The sequence below is a fragment of the Rutilus rutilus genome (assembly GCF_951802725.1).
Source record: "Rutilus rutilus genome assembly, chromosome: 3".
NCBI classification, from domain to species: Eukaryota; Metazoa; Chordata; class Actinopteri; order Cypriniformes; family Leuciscidae; genus Rutilus; species Rutilus rutilus.
The window spans coordinates 438,689-452,420 of record NC_140211.1 but is presented as its reverse complement, the minus strand read 5'-3'; the positions used below and the strand labels follow the sequence as shown (position 1 = coordinate 452,420).

The 13,732-nt window shown below is 40.5% G+C and overlaps 1 protein-coding gene across 2 annotated transcripts in view; it reads right to left on the bottom strand.

The window, feature by feature from the left end:
* The window catches only part of nrxn2b (neurexin 2b), a 499,069-nt gene that overhangs the window by 269,295 nt on the left and 216,042 nt on the right, over positions 1–13,732 (bottom strand). For both annotated transcript variants that reach the window (XM_084404964.1, XM_084404965.1), the window contains one exon: positions 4,252–4,269. In XM_084404964.1, coding sequence (XP_084261090.1) covers positions 4,252–4,269 — 18 coding nt within the window. The remainder of the gene's footprint in view (positions 1–4,251; positions 4,270–13,732) is intronic.

Sequence of the window (13,732 nt, the reverse complement as noted above, 5' to 3'; positions counted from 1 at the left end):
CCTCTCTCTCTCTCTCTCTCTCTGAGTGCATGCTGGGAGTGAGACAGCACTAGTTTGTAAGGACAGATTCCTACACACACACTCTGTGTGAGAGCATGTTTCTATTGTGCGCTGTTCTTTATATATATATGAAGGACGCCACTACCCCTCCGCCGTGGGTTCAGGCGTCAGAGGCGAGTGCTACAGGTGAGCAGTTAGGCTATGGAAATATCGTCTCGGCTTCCAGAATGAATAAAGCTGTAGTTGTTTTTCTTAAAACAGAAGCGCTGATCAACAAGGTTATTGAGAACGGTTTGTGGGTGAAAGAAACTGTTGTTAATACCACTCCGCTGTTTGCTCCGGCTACGGAAGTGATCATTTCAAACGTCCCTCCGTTCACTGAAAATAAGGTCATTGTGGGAGAACTTGGTGAAAATGGTGAGCGAGATTAAAGCGATTTCCTTAGGATGCAGAAATCCTGTGCTTAAACATGTGATGTCTGTTAGGAGACAAGTGTTCATGTGTTAGAGTTCTCCCGATACATTACTGGATGTGTCGTTTAGAGTGGAGATGGCGATAGTTCGTATCTGATATTATAAGGTCTAATTGACATAGCATGTGGGATTGCTGCTTTTAGGCTCCCAGAGACTTCTGTATGGGAAAGATGTCAGCTGGGCGGATGTGGCTCGAGGTCTCTTGAGGAGAGGAGGACGACTGGTTGAATCAGCTATATATACAGTATATATATATATATAAGACGGTTCTAAAATCAGAATTGTTCGAGAACAGGGAATTGTAAGTGGATCATGGATTAAAGAGGAACCTCTTCTTTACAATCCTGCAATACCTGTGGAAACCGTGAACTCTCACTCGTTGCCGGCCGCTGTGGGGAAAGCCCAGTTCATAAACGTCTCTCATCTTTGGAGTAAGAGCGATTGGTTGTCTTCACGGGATATTGCAGCAAAGCTTGGCTTTAAATCACTCCATACAGCAGAAAAAAGAAAGACTGATTTTGTATCTGTAATTCCATCAATGTTTACAGAGTTGTTAAGGAGGAGGAATGTATTAATAAGATGGTGGATTTCCAAATCCAGGAGTGAGGGCAGCTGTGGAGACACGGCCGGAGGGTGGAGGAACGTTACTGAGGTTTACAACTCCAGAACTTAATTTGTTGGAAGAATGGAGTAAAAATTTGAATTATCAATTTACATTAAAATGTTTTATTTATGGGCCTAGTTATAAGTATCAAAACAGAAAAAGAGATGTGTTAATTAATTTGTTATATGGTTGAGCAAAGCTAGCTGTGTGGCTAACAAGAGAAGCGACGCTGAGTGTTTCCACTGCTGTTAATGTGACTCTACGAGGTCGGATTTCTGCACATGTTGAGTTTACATATTGTTAGGGTTAGGGTTAGGGTTAGGGTTAGGGTAACGGTCACCAGCTGGAGTGCCTTTGAAAGCCACCAGAGGGCACTCCACACCAGACTATCATATTCACTCACAGACTACATTTCCCATCCTGCATCTACCTGGACTGATTACTCCATACACCTGCACTGCATTACACACCTGCACCTCATGATCAAACACCCATTTAAACCACACTCACACAACACTCAGAGCGAAGTCTTGTTTTACTATTGTGAACTTTACTGAGCGTTTATCTCCGTGGACTGTCCTTGCTCGTTTCTGGAGTTCTCCCTGTCTGCTGCCTGCCTTCGTTACCACTGCCTTGATCTCTGTCTCTGATTGTTTGCTGCCTGCCCTGACCTTTTGCCTGGTATTGCACTATGCTTTAGCCCTGTCTTCACTGCTGTATCTGCTGGTTCTGACCATTGCCTGTTTGATTACTCTGATCAATAAATCACACTGCATATGGATCTCTCTGACTCTGATGCTTTACAACAGATATCATAAAATGGTCGGAGATTTTGATACTTTCAATCTTCCTTCGGCTCTGAATGATGTTCTATGTAATTCACAGGATGGAATTTTACAAATGAATGTATGAGGTGTTTTCTGTGTATGTTTTTTTTGTTTGTTTAGTGTATTTTATATGTATATTTATGTGTTTTGTATATTTTAATTACACTGTAAAAAAATTCTAACCCTCCCACATCAAAAATTTCAAGTGACCGATAACATCTAAATTTTTCAATTGGCCCAAGTGAAAATCTGTCAATTTAATTTTATAATTTACAGAATTTCACTTGGGCCAATTGAAAAATTTAGATGTTATCGGTCACTTGAAATTTTTGATTTGGGAGGGTTAGAATTTTTTTACAGTGTAAGTGGTAAGAAAATGTTAAATTAAATACACTAAAAGTCAAAAGTCTGTCTGTCTGTCTGTCTGTCTGTCTGTCCGATTTGAAGGATGTTTAAGAGAGTAATATTCTGCCAGGCTCAGAGTGTGTGCCGCTCATCTCTCTAGATTCGACACGTTTACAAACTGCTAAACAGACACAGCGAGAGCGGACACATCTAATCTGCTCAACATAGTCAGAACTTCTCACTCAGGTTTACTGGGTGAACACACACACACACACACACAAACACACACACAAACACACACACGCACATTGAATTCTAAATTGTTCATAGAATTCTAAAATGTTGATAAAATGTTTTTTATTTTTTTGTATGTATATGTGCATGCATGATGATTCACTGTAAACACTGGAAATGTTTTGGCAATACATTGAAACAACTGCCATTCCAATAATATGTGTCATCTCTCTCTCTCTCTCTCTCTCTCTCTCTCTCTCTCTCTCTCTCTCTCTCATTATTATAATTAGATTCAGTGAGGGAGGATTTCTGAAAGCAAATCTGCCACACACACACACACACACTGTTGCTGATGCGGTCTCTGTGAACACACACCGCAGGGGCTGATTTACTGATGCTTGATTCTGAATCATATTGTGAATCAGACACACTCGATGAGTTCAGGACGCGTGACGGCAGATGAAGGACAGTTACACACACACACACACACACACACACACACACACACACACACACACACACAAACACACAATATCTGCAGAGATGGAAATAAACAACTGAAATACAAGTACAGTACACCTAAATAGGAATATTTTAAAAAGGAACATTTTAATAATAAGAATTAAAAAAATAAAATAAATGGAAAATATAAAAGCTATTTCAAAACAATAATCTGTATTTATTATTGTTTTGAATTAGCTTTTATATTTTCCATTTTCATTTAATTTTTTATTTCATGATAATGAACTGCTAGTAAAATGCCAGTGATTGGAACAGATGAGCATCCAAACATTAATGCGCCTCAGAAACACACATAAACACACAACATCTACACACTCGTTCTGACAGCACTTCAGCGCATTCCCACGCTTCACTCTTCCAGATCTCTCTCTCTCTCACACACACACACACACACACACACTCTCTTTATCTCTCAGGCTTAACGCGTTTGGTCAGGAGTGCGGCGGGTAAGCCGCTTTACTTCCATGGACTACATTTCCCATAATTCCTCTGGAGTGTGTCTGAATCCCACACGACGAGGAGGATTTGCTGAACAAGCCTCCATCTTTCCTCATCTGGATCTCCCGCGGAGCGAGAGCGAGACACCGGTGTCTTCAGCTCATTTACACCACTAACCGACAGCTGTGTCTTCCTTTCATCACACACATTACATGGAAGAAATGAAGGAACTCAAGTAAAACCACCTGACCTGGACACACACTTTTAAAAAAACCTCATGATGTGACAAAACACTCACATAAAACAGCAGCAAATGGCATTGGAATCATGAAACACCAGTGTGTGTGTGTGTGTGTAGATATTCAGTTGAACGTGGTCAATAAGAGTGTGTGAAAGTCAAAAGTCTCCAGTCATTTCATTTCTCTGTCTCATATGTCTTCAGTGAACTCGAGCTGTCAACACATTCAGCTCTAACAGAGTGATTGATTGAAACCAATACAGTCTCAAACACCATTATGAAGAGAGAGAGAGAGAGAGAGAGAGAGAGAGCACATTTCACCGACGTACACACACACACACACACACACTCACTGATACACGCACGCACACACGCACACACACACACACACACACACACACACTCTTTCTCTCTCTCTCTCTATATATATATGTGTGTGTGTGTGTGTGTGTGTGTGTTCAGAAAGAGAAGAAATAACGCTGTTTGACATGAATGCCACCCTCTCGACCTTCAGCGGTTCATGACATCTTTATAAAGATCAGCAGAAGAGAAGAATAACGCAGAACTCACCGGCTTGAGACGAGTCTCCTGCAGACAGAGAGAGAGAGAGAGAGAGAGAGAGAGAGAGAGACAGAGAGAGAGAGAGAGAGAGAGAGAGAGAGAGAAAGAGACAGGTTTAGTGCTCATGTTCATTCATCAGATGTTTAATCACTAACCAGAGCAGCTCATCTGAAATCTATGGAAGCCACAGAATAAAAACATATAGAAAGTTAGCGAAGGCCATTTCGAGTTATAAATACTGAATTGAGAGATATAAACTCGGAATCTCAAGAAGTAAAGTCAGAATTGAGAGATAAAAAGTTCCTATTTTTTTATTCTGTGGCGAAAGAAAGCTTCCATAGAAAACTGCTTATATCAGACATTTGATTGATATTTGATCAGATCAATGAAGGAGATGAAGCAGAAATCTCTAAGCTCGATCGCATGAGGTTGGATCTAACCCTGATGTTCTGATGGACTTTATGCTCTAGAAAAACAGTCATTATGAAATCAGAATCTTTTTCTAAATTTGATGTTCCTCATCAAAACCCAAATCAAAGAAACATCCCGACAGCGAACATGTGGAGTCAGTCCATACTTGTACATACAGTGAATGTCTCGGTTACGTATGTAACCCCAACCCTGAAGAGGGAACTCGAGCTGCGTCGAAACGCTGTGGGAACGGCCCTGCGTGAACGCCTCTGCGTCATGAAGCACGTATGAAACCAGTCCAATGGCGTGACATCAACGACCAGGAAACTATAAAGCACACCTGAACCCAACAGCGTCAGCTTCTGATAGGCAGAAGCAAGTCGATCACGGGCATGCCGGGAGTGTGGCAGGGCGACGCAGCGTCTCGTTCCCTATTCAGGGAACTAGGGTTAACCTGTTAAGCTGCAACCCCACTTTTGAAAAATCCCCAGAAATGACATACCCAAACTGAAACACATACACATACAGTTCATGAACCCTTTGTACTAAAAGCACAAGTATGATCTCATTTGAAAGCTGACACCTGGCAGTTTATTGTAAATGTAGAATTAATTATTGTCATAATGAAAAAATTTTTTATAAATAGCTTCAAAGTTTTGTAAAGTTCTTAAAAATAATTTTTTATGAAACATCCTCATGAAAATAAAATTGAAGTTGGCACTGTAGCAATCTAGAAATGCACTACAGCTAAAGCCACATGTCTAAACATTTTATGTTTAAAATCTGAAGATAATAAGTCCAAAACTCTGGATGTAGTTTAATGTTTTTCAAGACCATGTCAAATGACTTTATTTTTAACGTCCTGGAATGTCACATGATCATGGCTCTTCTTCATGTTCCATATATGGACTAGTATTGTGCTTATAGCGCCCTCAGGCTGTTGGTATGAATTAAAAACACATTAAATCAGAGTACCAAATGCTCATAATGATTACATCGACGCATTTGGGTATAAATTCAATAAATATTATTCCTGTCTATAGAAATCTGATGTAAACCTATGAGAATATATCAATATTTCTCCAAATCTGCACATTTTTGAGCTAAAAGCCCTGAAGGACGATGTTTTGTGTATCGCTGTCATGACGACAGCACGGGAGTTTTTTTATGAACGAAAGCGGCTGACGCGCATAATTCATATTAAAGGTATCGACTCATTTTTTCATTTCATAACTCCTGACACAAATTAAGAAATAACTGTCGCTATTCACCTTATTCCGCCCCGCCCACTTTTACTTCTGTCCAGTACTTCCGTTGTAAACCACCTTCCGGTTTAGCGGACCCTCATTCAATTTCGAGGAGAACTGCAGAGAAGTCTCACTGATAAAATGTCACATAAGATAAGCTAATTTGTGCCAAATGTGCTATGTACGTGTGTACCAACAGCACAGCAATGCACTGTTTCTCGGGGTAATTTTTAAACGACTTTTAGGTGTTTATATGACCCGTCTGCCTGTCTGATCGCAGCCCGGCCGATGTGTAGTGTTTAGCCTACATTAGCCACAAACATCTAACGTTGTAATGGTCTCACTACAGGACACATACACATGCTATACCTTGTTTGAAAGCTATGGTCCTCTAGAATTCAGTCGCTGGATTTATTTTACAGCCATTACTTGTGTTAGAGATCAAACCATAAGAAATTGCAGCTAGCAGTTAGCTAAGCTAACGTTACCCTCTTGTTCATCTAGTTGAGGCTCTACTTTCTTTCTACACCAGTTCGTGGCTATTTTTTTCTCATCTGTTGGCTATACACTGCAAATGTATCTGGTGATTAACCCTCTGGGGACCAAAAACGCGCCCGCGCGTTTTGCTCGGTTTTTTTTTTAGCAATGAAAAATAAACACAAAATGCTCTGTTAATTTTGATCTTTCATTTTCGTGTAATACATCAATCGATCCTGTTCAGTTTCTATTTTTTTTCTGTATACTCACAATAAAAATAAAGTGTTTTGCTTTTTGACAAATAAAGAAAAACTAACATGATGCTATTTCTGCCTTCTCTCTGTCAGTAAACTCCCATTTGAAACGCGTTCGAAAATGATCTATAACTCCGCGAAAATTCAGTCAAACAGGGAAACAGACCCACGGGCATAAAGCTTGAGATCGCAGCTTTTAAATGAAGTAATTTATATAAAAAACAAATATTATCAGCTTCTGTAATCTGTATAAAAAGAGAGCGACTCCAGTCGAGCTCATTACGAGAAGATTCACAGTAATTTGACCACGCCCCGGAGAGCGCGTGCTATTCAAACGCAAATTCTGAGAACCATTTCAGTCTGTGAAACGCCCACATCAGCTGTAAACAAAGAGGCATAATATAGCCTACCTTATGGAGAAAATTTTCCGTGCTGATATGAGGAGCAGATCCCGCTGAGGAGTGAGGTAGGCTAAGTTATCCTTTCTCAAGTGTTAATGTGGAATAACGTTATGGAATAACGTTAGTGTAGGCCTATGTAAACAAAAAGATGAATCGCGTTTCTATAATATGAATCGCGTTTCTGTGAGATGAATGAAGGGTACATATTTGTAAAGACTGTTTACCCTAAATATGAATCGCGTTTCTGTGAGATGAATGAAGGGTACATATTTGTAAAGACTGTTTAGCCTAAATATGAATCGCGCGTCTGTGTGTGAAAGAATAAACTGCTTTGCTAGAGCCTACTGAGATGAGTAAAAATCGACTGAAATATGTTGAGCTATACATATGTATATTTGTATAAGCAACGTATTAAACTGCAAATTAACATTTATAGGCTATGCCCTAATATTTCATAAAAACAACGTTACAGTCAGGCGAAGTATGAAAGACAATATTTTGTTGACTAGATTTGGGTACAGTTTTTACTGTAGAATATACTGTCACATCAAATAAGCTTTTCTGCTCATATATATAAAATACTATTTTGTCAAAAATAAAGTCATAGACTAAGATGTTCCAATGTTGGCTATATTCAAACTAATGAATACATATGATAAAATGTAGGCCTATAATCTTTTTTTTTTTTTTTTACAAAGAAAGAGTACTTTTTTTGCAGAAATATTGCTGAAATTGTAATTATTGTTGTAATTGTAACCTTTTTAATAAAATAGCAAAACATATTTACAAGATAGATGTAAGCAAAATCTTAAATGGTCAATATAAGTCTTCTTCTAAATATATAGGCTATTTTGTCCTTGCATTGTGGCTCAGTCAGTGTCACACCTGAATGAATGGCTAATTATGCAGAGTCATTATGCAGAGTGGGTGGGACTAAGGTGTAAACTACTCCTCCCCCTCACATATTGGCTTTCCAAGCAAAACCTGTTTTACACCATTTAAATCAATGTATTTTTTTTTGTGAACGATAAAGCAAGACTATTTTCACATAATTTTGAAGCTAGAACTCGAAGAGAAAACATCCATTAGTCAAAAGTCTTGTGGGCACATATTTTGTATGAGTTTTGTGGTCTTATTTCAGCAACTTTCATTTTTATTTTTTTAAATAACCACGCATAAACATTATTCTCTTAAAAATACAAACATCTACATACATGTTGCTCGCATATTATGGTAGGCCTGTTTGTGCTATATAGAGTGAATTTACACCTTTGCCATTAACATGTTTATAAATAACTGAAAAAAGCACAAATGTCAGAGCATGTCAGAACATCTCAAGGGCCCCAAAAACAGCTTGGTCCCCAGAGGGTTAAGCAAACAAACTGTGGTGTAATAATGTTTCAAACTTTACATGTAGTAGTGTTTGTGCACATCTTCATAACTAAGTAATAGCTATTAGAAAGACACAGCTATTAAATAATTTGATTGTGGCATTGTTTCAAAAGCTTCAAGTGAAATGTACTTTAGTACGTTGCAGCAGTTGTTAATAGCCATAGGCCAACGCATTTGGCTATAATATTATAGTCTATCTACTTATATCAAGACAGATAACAGATTGGACCAGGGCAAACAAAGCGCTAAGTAGCTAAACCAGGAAGTGAGATTACGCGGATGGCGCCACCCAGTGCTACTTCCGGAATAAGGTGAATAAGTTTCTCAGAATACAATAGTGGTCAAATACTGAAACTTGAGTCTTATATCTTTTTAATGATGTATAGTTTGTCAAGGTATAACATTAAATCTGATAGTAACTTTGAACTATATATATAAAAAAACCGCTTCAGTGCGCCGACGCACTGGCAACGGTTAACAGGTTAAACCGTAACCCGAGACGTTCCCTTTCAAGGGAACTCGAGCTGCGTCGAAACACTGTGGGAACGCTAATGCCCACGCCGCCATAAGAGCAAGTGTCAGTCTGTGTGAAATCAATGCGCACATTCGGGCGAAAGCACCTGAGCCCCTGGACTGGAGCCGAGGTCCAGGTAGTGAAGCCTCACGAATGTGTGCGGTGAGGACTAGCCTGCTGCATTACAAACATCTTGGAGGGAAACTCCTGACAGTAATGCTTTGGAAGCAGCCATACTCCTAGAGGAGTGGGCCCATACAGCCAAAGGTGAACGCTGACTGGACGACTCATAAGCCAGTGAGATGGCATCGACCACCTTCATCCTCTGCTTAGATGCAGGACACCCATTTGTGGGAACCCCAAAGCAAACAAAGTGTTCAGACTTTCTCCACAGTTCTGTGGACGTAAGCATCTAAGGCCCTGACAGGGCAGAGCAGATAAACTTTCTCTTGGTCTGACGTCCGGAGGAGGACAGAAGGCCTGCAGTACTCTAGGTCTTACAGTATTAGTAGGAACCTTAGGAACGTAACCTCGTCTTAGGGTAAAGAAAACCCCTTACCATACCAGGAGCACATTCCAGGCACGAGGGAGGTGCAGAAAGTGCTTGAATGTCTCCAATTCTCTTGAGAGACGAAATAGCGAGGAGAAAGACAGTCTTTAGAATGAGATATTTCTCAGAAACTTCCTCAATGGGCTTGCACGGAGCTAGGGAGAGGCCTTCTAGTACAACGGCCAAGTCCCATGTCGGCACCCTCGTGCGGACTGCAGGCCTCAGCCTCACAGTGCCACAAAGGAAACGGGTTATTAGTGCGTACACCTTCAGTGTGAGGGGGATAACCCTGCGGAGAATCGCTCCTTCAGGAACGCCAGCACTCCAGTTAACCGGGTCCAGCGGGTGCTCTCCACACCAGGAAGTGAAGGCATTCACTTGAAGGCATACAGTTTCCATGTGGATGGAGCTCTGGAGTGGAGGATGGGCTCCACAACCTCAGTTGAGAGACCAGAACGTATGAGCTACACTATATGCTGCTGGACATCTGATTTTCCCCTGTGGGGATGAATAAAGGCATCTAATCTAATCTAATCTAATCTAATCTAAACTAATCTAATCTAATCTAATCTGATCTGGACCCCCTCAGAGACCATGCCCACAGTTTCCACAGTTCTGGGAGGGGGTGAAGGATCGACCCACACGCTTGAGAGAGTAAGTCCCTCCTGATCCGAATCTCTAGGTATGCGAACCATACTCGGGCCGGCCAGAACAGGGCTACTAGCAGTAGACGGACCCCATCCCGGCGAACTCTATCCAGAACTCCTGGGAGCAGAGCAATCGTGGGAAATGCATGCAGACGTGACCTCGGCCACATCTGCACCACACTGTCTAACCCAGGAGGGGCTGGATGGCTGAGTGAGAACCACAGAGGACAATGTTTCATCTCATGGGATGCGATCAGGTCGACCTCGGCTTGACCAAAGTCCTCCCATAGAAGCTCCAGCACCTCGGGGTGGAGGAACCCGTTCCATAGCCTCCTTTTGCAGAATAGCTTTTACTTCAAGTTCCATATCCAGAGCCTGCTCGGGGCCAACCACAGTGGGTAGGACCCAGGACCCACAGGACCCAGTGAGATATATTTGGTAGATGTTTCCAATCTGCCAGAAATCTACTAAGGGTACCAGTCTCTCGAGACTAGCCTCTGGTGTATTTCGAGCACAGAGCCCTGAAGCGGCGCACCGGCAGGGAACAGCTGGCCTGACTGCTCTGGAGCCCTCCTCAGAGAGTGCAACCCTCGGGTAAAAACTCGCTGGGACACTCTGTGCCCCGGCATGGTAGACCGGCCCCCTGAGGGCGCCGTATAATGAGGTGGAAACCGTTAGGCGTCAGGGCTTCTTGGCCTACTTAGAGACAATAACGGTCCTCAGATCCGTTTCACCATAAGTACGGATTTTAGCAATGGCACGAATCACTCGCCGCATGCCCTTAACATAAACATGGATTTAGAAAGTGCATAGTATTTTATGCAGCTAAAAAGCCAGAAAGATATTTCATTTCATTTCTCAAAATTAAATGCAGCCAATAACAATCAGACAAGTATTTCATAGTTTGAATTACAGGCTGAATATTCATATTTTAATACAAAAAGAATCATAGCTTGCAAACACACATTGTAGCTGTGATAATGAGAAAAAGAGAGAAAGGGGGAACTCCCTGAGCTCAGTTACCTCCGCATTATAAATATATTGCAGACCCATAATCTATACGATCCGAGCCATAGATTAGGTATTATATTATATCCGAGCCGTAGATTCTGCTTTATGTTGACCCAAAAGAACAGCGCAACTTCTCTGTGGAAAACATCATCAGATCATCAGTAATCTAAGATCTCACACTCTCTGAACGCAGAACAACACACGTGTCACTGACCCAGAGCAACAGGAAGTGACATCATCACGTCAAGACGTAATTACACACCACACGTGTGAATGTCACTGAATAACTCTAACATGGAGCAGATGGAGAACATTAAAGACAGTACTGGTGTGTGTGTGTGTGTGTGTGTGTGTGTGTGTGTAACAGTTGCTAATACAGTGAGCAGATGTTTAGCTTATAAATAAGGAGTCTATAAAAAGAAATGATATGGATGTTTGTGACACAAACACTCACACACACACACACACACACACACACGCACACGCACACACGCAGACAGATTGAAATGTTACCATTTATATAGTCACATGGATGTAATCAAATGTTCAATATGTATCATTTAAAAAAACTATATTTTTAATAGTTTTATTAATCACAGATGCATTCAATTGATTAAAAGTTACAGTAAAGACATTTATAATGTAGCAAAATATTTTATTTCAAATAATTGCTGCTCTTTTGAACTTTCTATTCATCAAAGAATCCTGAAAAACAAAATGAATGATGTGTGAAGGATCATGTGACACTGAAGACTGGAGTAGTGATGCTGAACATCACAGGAATAAATTACACTTTACTGTATATTCACATAGACAACAGATGATTTACACTGCATTTACATATTTCACAGTTTTTACTGTATTTCTGATCAAATAAATGCAGCCTTGGTGAGCAGAAGAGATAAACACTTGTGAACAGTAGTGCTTTTAAACATAATGTTAATATCACAGGTTAGTTTTTGTTCCTGTGCAAAAATACTGAAGGGAATTTTTCTGAACCATTTCAGAGCAACAAAAGAAGGAAATGAAGAGCTGAAGAGAATCGCAATTATATAAACGTTCATCTCTCCACAAGCTTTCATCTGTCAGAAAGACAAAAACAGAAACGTCCCTGGCCTTGTACAAAGACACTGAGTGGCACCAGCTTCATTGCTCTGGCTCGACACACACGAGGGAATCCGTCAACAGGAAGTGGATCTGAGAGGAAGTTCCCGCTCTGAAGGAAACGGACAGATCGCGAGAGGCGGCAGTGAATACTGATGCTGGATAGACGAGAAACATCCACAGATCTAAATGTGACCCAAAGATGAACAGCTTTAATCATTAACACCGCATAATTAACAACTATTAGCTATCGGTTTAATCAGGGCAAATCTAACGAGATGAATTAATGCAGAGGAATCATCACTGCTGAAATATATTCACTGACACGTTAAACAAACGTTTGCCAAATGACAGAACCGTCAAAGGAACATGAGCTGAAACAGACAGATTTAAACTAATGAAATGAGATGATAATAATTCAGCAGAAAAAAAAAAAAAATCTGCCATTTGTATATTTTGTTATTTTTAAGTAAATGTATCTTGATTTAGGAATGTTTGCATATTTCTGCTGGGAAAAAAAAGACAAAAATACTAGATAAGAAAATAAGTTTTGCCTTATTTAATTTCATTTAGGCATTTTACGACCCAATACTAAACTTTAACGGTGACCTTTTACACTCTTTCACACAGTCTTGATGTTGTTTTCAGGCTCTACTAGAACAGGGTTTCCTTGAATGTTGATTATTCTCCTCATATTCTCCATTGTTGCGGCTCCTCTCTTCCCAGTCTGTCAGTAACGCTCTGTTTACTTCCTGTCTCTATGAAGCCCCTCCTTCTGAAAAGCACACTGTGCTCTGATTGGTCGGCTGGAGCAGTGTGTTGTGATTGGTAGAGCGCTTCGAGTGTGTTTGGGAAATGTCCCGACCCTTACCATATCCGCCAGTTTAACACACTACTAACTCACTCAACCAGGCCCCGCCCCTTTATTCTGCGTATTAATTATTATAATGAGGAATATTGTGACGTGTTCGTTCCCGGAAGAAACTCAAGACTACAATGGAGGCGTTTCAGGAGTTCAGAAACACTGACACTGATATAGAGAAGAACTCCAGCTGGAAGGGCTTTGGAACAATGCAGAGCTTTTTCATGCTCAAACAGCAACATTACAGCATAATAATACTTTTTAAAATGTATTTCCCATCAGCACGTTTAGGTTAGTGTGCAGCAGAAGAATTGAGATGCCTTTCTCATGATTTGAATTTCTTCACAGCTAAAGAAACAGTGTCTGAATGTCAACCATGCTGTGATTTTAATGAGATGCAAACTCAAACCCCCATAAATAACATTCACTACATCACAATTTAACATCAGAACATCAGACACAGGGTTCGCAGATCAACATGTGAGCGGAATGGCAGACTGTGATGACTGATGGATAATAACTCATCATAATGACGTGAGCTGAAATAACAGATATGTTGTTCATTACACATAACATGTGTACTACAGGAATCACAGACTAAATCATAGTCTAAATCACAG